Source organism: Chrysemys picta, chromosome 10 (genome assembly GCF_011386835.1).
Source record: "Chrysemys picta bellii isolate R12L10 chromosome 10, ASM1138683v2, whole genome shotgun sequence".
NCBI lineage: Eukaryota > Metazoa > Chordata > Testudines > Emydidae > Chrysemys > Chrysemys picta.
The window spans coordinates 29,313,735-29,324,162 of NC_088800.1; the positions used below are offsets into that span (position 1 = coordinate 29,313,735).

Here is a 10,428-nt window from a genome sequence, read left to right on the forward strand (position 1 = left end):
GTCTTAGTCTTAAAGCACACAGGTAGTTACATTAGATCTATTTTTAAATGGAAAAACATGCCTCTTAGACTTTTTTGGGGGGACAGATATCAGGTTTTTATAAATATTTATTGTTTACATTACAAAGCTTAAAGCTAATCTTCCAAAGCATTTCTAAAAAATAACCACAACTGTTTAGTAGAAATGTACATAGCAGCTCACACACCTAGGGGGCACAGTATGAAACATACACACATGTAAATATACTTCATCCTCCTGATCATAATCACTGCCAGTGTACTATACAACTTGGCAAATTTTAAGCTGTCACTGTGTTGCAGTGGTCCCCGAAACACATGTACAGTGGTACAAGCAAGCAGCATCCAAGGGCAACCAAACAGCCGCTGTGACTAACTGCCCACTCTGCGCAATTCCCCATCTCTAGGAGTACGAGATGCAAAAGAAAAAATTCGAACAACATTTAGCACCAATACAGTAATTTACACATTCGAAGTCCTGACAAAGATAAAATTTTGGCCCGTGTTTAGCCAAGGAAGCAGCTTGCCCAGCCTGCGTTTTCACAGGTGCGGGAGCAGCCTCGGCGTGAGCCGGGACGGGGGAGAATCGTAGTCTCCTGGCAGGTGGAGTGGGGCTGGGCACGGCCTCGAAGGGATGGGTGGGGGGATCCTGCGGCCCGCAGCCGTAGGCTGAGAGAAGAGGGGATGGAGCCATGGCCTCTACGGGGTGCAACAGACTCAGGGTGCCGGGGCATTGCCCCTGCACTGGGCGCAGACGAGCAGGATATATGGGGCGGGGACCAGGGAGCCCGGCGGCCGCGGAAGGGGCACAAAGCTCCCACCTGAGGCAGCCAAGATCCGAGTCATCCAGCTCACAAGCCCCGCACCTGCCACTGGCAGGGCCCCTCCCTCCCGCAGCTGCTGCTGCTGCTGCTGATCCCCCCCCCCCGCGGCACCTACAGTGCTGGGCCCGGGCCTGCCGCCGCCCCCGGCCCGGAACTTGCTGGGCACCATGGAAACGAGTCTTCCCGACCGGCCACCACCCCGCGCGGCCACCGCCTCTTCTTTGGCCGGCGGAAACCTCTCCCGAGTGGCCATAGCAACCACCACTTCCGGTCCAGCTCTTTCGCGCGCCGGCTACCCCCCGGCGGCGGCAGGTCGAGCTCTAGCAAGCCGCAGCCTGAGCTAAGCTAACGGGCCCTGGAGGGGCAGGCTGCGCGGGGAGGGGAGCGCTGGCCGCGGTGCTGAGCGCCGGTTGCAGGCTCTGCTCTCTGTGCTGCCTTCCCCTGGTGCCAGGCCCCGTTCATCTCACGTCAGTCTCAGCCGCCCCCTCCGTCGCCCCGGCTCTTCCTTTCCCTGCCCGCCGGTAGCATTGCCCCGACAGGACGGGCTCGGACGTTATTTTTCGTTCCCTGGCCCTTGCTGCTCCGCCAGGGCCAAGCGATATTGTGAACCGGGGGGTTTAATCAGTGAAGCAGCACAGCTGGCTGTGGAGGTGTCCCAGAGCATGTAAGCAGGGTACCAATAGCTACACCCAGGAGCAACTCCCTTCGCTGATTAAAGGGCTTTGTTTCTTTAGACTGTGACTCTGCAATTTGATTTCTGTTAAATGTGTTTTTCTAAAGTATAATCATAAAACTGAAACTCATCCGAAAAGGTTTTTCTCTGAGTGCCTGACTAGGTGACAAGCTGGAACAGTGAAAACTCTTTTTAGGACCAAGTGACAGCTTACACCTTGGAGAATTATGTTATGGTGTCTGAACTTCAGGCAGGACTGTGTGACTTTTCTTCGAGTGGCTCTGTACTTGTAACTCGTGTTTTTAACTTTAATAACACGTTTAAATGCTCCTGATGGGGTAGGTATATTATCTGTGTAGAATAGGGTGTACATCTCCCTCTGAAGCAAAATAAAAACATACTCCTTTGCTTGCTATTTATGAATTAAGTGTTAAGCAGATTTGCAATAGTAAAAGCAACCCACGTTACATTACACTTTACATTTAAAAGTTTTTTAAAATCTTTTACGCATCCATATTTGTACATGCACTCAAAACAGCAGCTTCAATAAGCCTTTGCAAGTAAAATGAGCAGCTAAACTTGGGGAGTAAGTACCTATAGTTATTAACAAAAAAATTGGTAGAATGAGTCTTAAAGCCCTTAACCAATCAAAAATGGCAGCAGCCACACAGATACTAGCTATGCAACAAGCCAACCAATCCTGAGGAAACAATGGACTTAATGCAGTCAAACAAAGATCAGCTAGTCTTTCCATACACAGCCAGTACTGAGAAGGAAGTGCTCATCTGTAGATGTTCTCCAGCCAGTGACAAATTAGTGCTGAATAAAAGACCTAGCTATAAACTATATTCAATAGGCTCTGTAGGGATCTGCCCATATGGATAAGCTCTCAGAGTAGGACCTAGTTTATTGGGCATATGGTTACTGGTGTTCCAAATTACAATGCTCTATTTATCAGAGCACTGGAGTTCACAGAAACCATTGTATAATAAAAAGGAAAAAATTGTTTCCCAAAATACTGAGAAAAAAACCAAAGCATTTCTACATAGGTGTTTTTGCTAAAAAATAAAAGCACTAGTCAATTAAGTTTGTACTGCATGAAACAGTAATATTGGTTTCTTTTAGCTAGAAACCTCACAATTTTGCTGCATTTGATGTTCCTAAAGGGGAAGTGTCACACTCAATCATGTTACAAACAAGCTTCTTTATCTTTGTTACTAACCCCTTGGATTACTGAAATTGAGAATTTTAGAAGTACAATTCTCATTTCTCTCAGCATTGGTGTCAAAAATCAGTGGTTAATTTGAACTTTTGTTTACAGTAAGGCTCTCATGGCTCAACCTTGAGTTGCATGCACTCGGAGAAACTACATTTTGTTTAAAAACAACTGTTGACGTTTTTCAGAACAAATCAGTGGGAATATCTGTTGTGCTTTTTTAAAACCAAAATCAACTTCTGGTCAAATTTGAGTCAGACCTTTTACAGCTAAATTATTTTGTTGGAATTCTCTAAGAGAGATCAAGCACAGCAACACTTGATCAAGATGTAAGTTATGTCAACTTCTGTATTTATCAATTTCAGATTATATATGAATTTGAAACTACACAAACACAGCTAGATATTAATCAGTCTAGTGAGCTTATACCTGCTTCCAGCCAAGAAAGTTTGTTGTCAGTGGATGTTAATGTTCATACACTTAAAGAGTACAAAAGTACACAAGTCTTTTTGAAAAGACTATTCCATTGTAGCATAGGTAGGTCTGTTTACTGTTACTTAGATTTCCTTTTAAATCAATGAAATCACATTGCAGTTACACAAGTGTGATCAACTTACTCCAGATTTCCCCCCACTCATTTTTACAGGTATTCAAACAAAAGTGAAAGTATCCGGTAAACTACTCTGTGATGCAGCCACTCAGACAGATTAGTCCGTTCCCAGTACTTCATCCCTTTTTGGAATTTACTCCAATGACTAAGAAACTGATATTGAGTCGGATGGAAAAATTGAACAGAGTGACTTGTCACACACAGAACTGTTCAAGTGAAGGAAGAGACATACTGAGAGAATCTTAAAATAATTTGGTAGGCTGTAATTCTATTCTCATTAATCCATATGTATTCTCTTTGGTCTGTTAATTCTGTTCTACATGGAAATTTGATGAAGTCTCCCCCAAGGCAGCCTTAGGAACATGCGGCACATACATATGAATTGGAGGAGCTCCTTAGTGCCATTGGAGACAGCTCTAAAAGCATATCAAAGAGCAATTTTAACTAGTTTTGTCAGTTTACTGACAAATACTAATTGGCTACATATAAGTTTCTGGGATAACTTATTCTACCAACTAATCTTTTGCTGTGTTGTATGCAAAGAAACTTGAACTTTGTAGTACATGTAATGCGTGCTGAGTGCAGCGAGGAAAACTGCATGTGTAATGTAACTTTTAAAAAAAACTATTGTAAATAACATATTTTTAAAAGTTCATTTCAACTATGACTTTGAACAGCAACGTACAATAACATTTTTAAATAAAATGCAAAATAATTTTTTTATTACTTTTACAAGTTGGACTCTGGTTAATTGAATTGACAGGTCTGAAGCATTTTTATAAAGTATAATTCTGCACTTTGCTCAGCTCATAACCTCTGAATCATACATCTGTGCATTATAAAAGCTATAGATAGAAGAGTTGGCTTTTAGTTCTTGATCTCAATAAAGTTTTAATACCAGTGCTTCTCGTAAATATGGTTATTTCCATATCCATGCCATATGTATTCCCATACTTGTTTTGTCGAGTATACACCAGGTTATTGCTATCCAGTCCAGAGCATACTTACTAGCCACTTTCTTGGATGTAACCTAGGCAAGTATAATTGCATAACATTATAACAAATCAAATTGAAACAGGCTCCATACAGTTTAGCCAATCGATGTATGGCAAGAAATAACTATTTCTACTCCAATCCCCACTTCTTATATCTTATTTCCCAAAAGTAAAAAAAGTTCACATAGTAATAGTATGCATGACCAATGTCATCACTTCTATAAGGATTGGTGCTTTTCATGTCTCAGTGGAGTTAAAGGTCTATTGCACAGGCTTTTAGAGTGAGGTTAAAATATTTTAAAATGCCTGTCTAGCTTTCAAAACCGATTCCAGCTCTATTGGATATAGATTCTAATGCCACCTGTACATAGTAGTATCTGAGCATCTTCCAGTAGTACATTAAGCAATGTGACTAACATATAGCATGTGGTGTTTGTAATGGAGTGTCTAGTTGTGGTAGGGATTTGTTTGTTGGCTCCAAACTGCTAAGTCACTTTTGAAAATGAGACTTAAGCTTTTAAGTTACTTAGAGACTTCTGAAAACTTTAGCTTGTAACAATAGCCTGTAGCCGAAAAGTCAGTGTACCATAACTTAGTTTTAATCAATTACATGCTGAAACCCTGTTATCACTTTACTTCAATTTTGTTAAACACTTAAACAAAACTAATATTTTTAGTTTGTATGGAATTATCCTTTTACTCATTAAATTCAGGTTATCTAGATTAGTCACCTCTTTAAATGAATCATCTTTCATAATTATTTGTAGAGTTCTCATACATTTCCCCTAATTCATGGTTTTTGAGGATGGTGAAATTCAGTAGGAAGCAAACTAAGATTTAACCTAGAAAATAAAATTTTATTATATGAACACATAAAAATAGTTTTTGCATTATCTAAGTGAAGGGTCAGAAGAGTCCAAACCCTTTTGAAGGGCATATTCTGAATGTATAGTAATGTTTGTTTGCAGTGTATACCATAAATTACTCCACTAAAATCAGAACCACAGGGCTACAGAGCTAAAGTTTCGTAAAATTCTTTCCATATGTATGTTATTTCTATGCTATCTTAATTCACCCAAGTTTCATTGGTTTCTCAGACCAGCAGGACCTGAGATAATTTCACAGTTGATAACCTCATTCCTTTGAGGGTTAGTGTGCTGTATAGGCAGTAAGAACAGGAGTACTTGTGGCACCTTAGAGACTAACAAATTTATTTGAGCATAAGCTTTCGTGGACTACAGCCCACTTCTTCGGATGCATCCTGTTCTTTTTGCGGATACAGACTAACACGGCTGCTACTCTGAAACCTGTATAGGCAGTAACGTCCACCTGGAGGACTCTGTCCCTCTCTATTCTCTGGGGCTTCTTGCTGCTCTTCTCAGCTCTTTAGTATGGCTCTATGCAAAACCCTTAAGGGCCTCAGCCTGCCACTAGAAATTGCCCTTACAGGAGGGATTCCATAGGAAAGAGAAGCTCATGGGAAAGCTAAAACAGCCTGAGGTCACATTAACTTTTCAAACAGTTTGCAATTAGAATGGAGATAATTCCAATCCACTCACTCCCTATGGATAAATCCTGGAGCCTGTTGATCTTCCTACTAGGTGGGCAGGGACCCATCAGTGTGTGAGGGTCCCTTATGCTCACAGATCAGGTGCAAACAACTAAGCCCTCAATTCTTAATACCATTGACATTAGGAATGTCTTATATCTGTTCTATTACAGCTAGGGGGCACTGTGCCCATGGCAAACATCCACTCACAGATTACGTCTGCTGTTGTCCACTTGAAGATTAAGACAGTCAAAGTTAAAACCCTGCACATTCACTCTATAGCCAATCTTGAAATTACAAGAGAATTTTTGCTCAGCCTTCACAACTAATGTTAAATGTTTGCAACTAAGCAGGAAACACCGATAAACTCACATGGGCTTTAGGGGGTTATATTATGAACTCAAATGAAACTCAACAAAAGACTAACCAAAGTACAGATATTTTTTAAATCTGAGTCAACTTCTAGGGTGACCAGATGTCCCGATTTTATAGGGACAGTCCCGATTTTTGGATGTTTTTCTTATATAGTCTCCTATTACCCCCCCACCCCCATCCCGATTTTTCACATTTGTTGTCTGGTCACCCTAATCAGGGGTCGGCAACATTTGGCACGCGGCTCGCCAGGGTAAGCACCCTAGCAGGCCGGGACAGTTTATTTACCTGCTGACGCGGCAGATTCGGCCGCTCGCGGTCCCCACCGGTGCTTACCCTGGCGAGCCGCGTGCCAAACGTTGCCGACCCCTGCCCTAACTAATGCTTTTGTGGCAAAACCATGTGAAATTTTATTTCTGCATGATCTGATGCAAAGGCAGAGTGAGTTTCATTAGGAAATACTGGGTTCATTAGAACCTGAAATTGAAGAATTTTTTCAAAGGATAACATGAACCCATAGGACAGTGGTTCTCAACCTCTTTACCATTGTGGGCTGCATATGCAGTTCTCTATGCGTTATGTGGCCCGCATCGTCACAATATATATACACTGTACCATCTTACTCCTTGGGGAATTCTGCGGGACTGCGTACCCGCAGAAAACACCACCCCCAGCGAATTCCTGTGATTCCCTGCAGAAAATGGCAGGGAAGTAAAGGGAAGCCGCACGGCTGGGGGGAGAGGGAGGTGGACAGGACCCGGGTGCAGTTTTTTGGGGGTGATCCCCCCGACAGAGGCGAGGCATGGGGGGGGGCATACTGGATTATGTATCACTCCCCCTCCCCTCATTTCTGCAAGTGCAGAGGTGCCCAGCTGAAGGAGACTGTGTGTCTCCACTCCACTGACTCTGCAGCTGAACGCCACCTCCTGGTCCGAGTGCCAGTCATGCTCCCCTTCTATGTGCTGGAAGCCTTCCTGATTTCTGTGCAACAGTGAGTGCCAGTGATGAGGCTGGGTAAGGGGGAGCAGGAAAATGAGGGAAGTGGGGGATGAGGGAAAATGAGGGAAAGGGGGTTAGAGGGTGGGGGGGAGAGGCAGTGGGGAAAGAAGGGGATGGAATAGGGAAGGGGGAGGGGAATGTGGGAGTGAGGGGAAAGGGATGGGGCAGGGGGAGAGGGGGATGAGATGGGGAAGAAAAGTTAAGCTTAAAAGTTTTTCACGCAGGCCCCTACATTTGTACCCTAAAGTTCAAAGTGGGGATCTCAGTCCTAACAAGGCCCATCGATCCCTTATCCTGACAAGCCCTAACCCCCTACACCTGGACCTGCCCCCGATGAGTTCCCTCACCCAGACCCCCACCCTACTGAGCCCCAACCAGCTGCACCTGCACCCCTCCCCATCAAGCCCCACTCCCCCAGCACCCGGACCCCCCACTGAGCCCCTACACCCAGACCCCCCCTGCTGAGCCCCAACCACCTTCACCTGGTTCCCCTGCAGAGTCCAATTGCCCCTGAACCCGGAACCCCCCAAAGAGCCCCTGTGCATCCAGATCTCCCACTGAGCTGCCCACACCCAGACTGCCCCACACAGAAACCTCTCACCCCACACCTGGATCCCCCTCCACACACACACACTTGGCTCCTGCTGGGCTGAGCCTGCCCACCCACACCTGGTGCAGAGGGGTAGGGCCCAGGGGTGTTTCTGGGGCAGGCCCAGCCCTTGCACTGTGTCAGGGTCAGGTGCAGCCTCACTGCTGAGTCCCTGTACTAGGGGAGGTAGGGGCTTCAGGGTGATCTCCCACCTCAATGCAGCCAGTGGCCTGTGTACCCCACTGCCATGCTGGAGCCACATTCATTAACAAATACATCTCTATCCCGATATAACGAGACCCAATATGACACGAATTCGGATATAACGCAGTAAAGCAGCATTCAGGGGGGCAGGGCTGCGCGTTCCGGCGGATCAAAGCAAGTTCAATATAATGCGGCTTCACCTGTAACACAGTAAGATTTTTTGGCTCCTGAGGACAGCATTATATCGGGGTCGAGGCGTACAATTTGCAGAATTGTGCAGAATTTTAAAATATTGTGCACATAATTAATTTTTTGGTGCAGAATTCCCTCAGGAGTACTGTATGGCCCTGAGGATGTCACATAGGCCGTGGGTTGAACCACAGCCAAAGGGATTAGAAATGGAAAAGTGCTCAGCTCTCCTCAGAACCTCTGAGACTGTCTACCTAATCTCATTTTACTCTTGCCTAGTCGGTTAATCCAACAATGCAAAGCAGTAAAAGAGACCCAAATCTGAAAGTTATCTGGTTGATTACTAAAGTGGTCACATGCTAGTCTCCAGCCAATTTCTTCTAGACTGAGGAGGCTGGCCAGCTGATTCATGGAAATACAATGGCAAAAGTTTTATTTAAAAAATCCACAGAGTTGTAGGGGGAAATCATAGACATTGTTCTCCCCCTGCTTTCTGACCAACAGCCAGACTTCAGACTGATGTTATACTGGCCAAATTCCATCTTTCAGAGAATTCTAAAGCACCTATCATCTAAGTGGCAAAATGTTGGTAACATCATTTCTCTCCTAAATGCTGTTGTATAGTTTGGTACACAATTATAACCATGTATTTCAGTGGGCAGGAAGTGATTGCTCCTATACACTGACTTAGTATTTCTGAAGCACTCTGGATGAAAGATACTATGTAAGCATGAGGTATTGTTGTTATTTTTGCCTTTGAAGTAAAATAGTTATGATGAAAAACTGCCATTGATATGAGTGAGTTTAGTGAAATCCTTGAGTGTAGTACATTGGATTATCAATATAACCATTTTTAAAGTTTTGATAAATGGGAGTTCAGGTGATATAAAATGGGAATACCACTCCCTCACCTCACAGGAACATTGTGTTATCTATGGTATGTGAATGGCCCTGCATCACTGCAGTATTAGACGGAGGGTCCTGTGGCACCTTTGAGACTAACAGAAGTACTGGGAGCATAAGCTTTCGTGGGTAAGAACCTCACTTCTTCAGATGCAAGGGACACTTGCATCTGAAGAAGTGAGGTTCTTACCCACGAAAGCTTATGCTCCCAGTACTTCTGTTAGTCTCAAAGGTGCCACAGGACCCTCTGTTGCTTTTTACAGATTCAGACTAACACGGCTACCCCTCTGATACTTGCAGTATTAGAGTGCATCTCATTCTTTAGTGTATTTTCCCTCAGACCATCACTGGGAGATAGGGAAATACCTTTTACAGATGGGCAAGACATAGTCAATGGAGAAACTCCCATGTTAAAATTAAGCTGTTCAGAGCAGGGACCATGTCTACAGTCTCTCTGTAAAGCACCAAGCACATCTATGACCCTACATTATAAAACAATAAAATGTATGCAATCATTTCTGTTTATTCGTGTTTGTTATCTTCAGGCCATTTCTCAAACATTTACAACCTAAGCAACTATTGAATAAACCATTTTAATTTTCCAGAAGATGAGACAGAATGTAAACAATTTAAAACAGATATTTTCAATATATTGAAATACAAGGAAAAGGCAATGCCACATTAGTTCCTTTAAGCTGCTCATAGTTACCATAAACTTCTTTGTATAACATTCACATTATACTTTGGAAGCTATGCATTGCATGCAGTGATTTCTTTATGACGTTATTAGATGCAAAAATCACATTAAGGTCTCAAAGTTGTTCACTAAGATAAATAGCATGTTGTAATATATTTAGCACATAAGAATGCAAATCAAGGAATAGATAGAAGATCATCAGAAGTCCAACTGGAATATAGTGAATCCTTATAGCTGCACTTCCCTGATGACCAATCACTTTCTAATGAAATTAAATTAAAAAAAAATAATCCCTACCTCTTATGGTTGCCAAGATAATCTATTTTGACCTGATACAGCACTTTCTTCAGATAGCTGAAAATAACACCTGGGAAAGAGGTGTGAATGGATGCCAGTCATCTCATTGAAACGTTAACTCTGAAACCTAATGGCAACAGATAAAATAACATTATTTGGCTGATAGTAATTTTGGCAGAAACATCCAGTGACTGAGTTTGAGTAGCCTGCCATCCCTCCATCTACCCTTCTCAGCCCTAAACTGACCTTGGGATATCACATACTCCCAGGCCTGGAAGCCAATGAATGTTGTTA

The 10,428-nt window shown here is 43.4% G+C and overlaps 1 protein-coding gene across 8 annotated transcripts in view; it reads right to left on the reverse strand.

The window, feature by feature from the left end:
- The window catches only part of LRRC49 (leucine rich repeat containing 49), a 147,207-nt gene that overhangs the window by 135,912 nt on the left and 867 nt on the right, over positions 1–10,428 (reverse strand). For 3 of the 8 annotated variants that reach the window (XM_065559505.1, XM_065559502.1, XM_065559506.1), the window contains exon 2: positions 10,135–10,261. Coding sequence is in view for 2 of the 8 variants with exons in the window: in XM_005284968.5 (XP_005285025.3) it covers positions 957–1,094 (138 nt within the window). In the remaining 6 variants the exon portion in view is untranslated. Of the gene's footprint in view, positions 1–838; positions 1,368–10,134; positions 10,262–10,428 lie in introns of those variants that run through there. The other 5 variants (XM_005284968.5, XM_042853849.2, XM_065559501.1 and 2 more) reach the window with 5 other exon arrangements.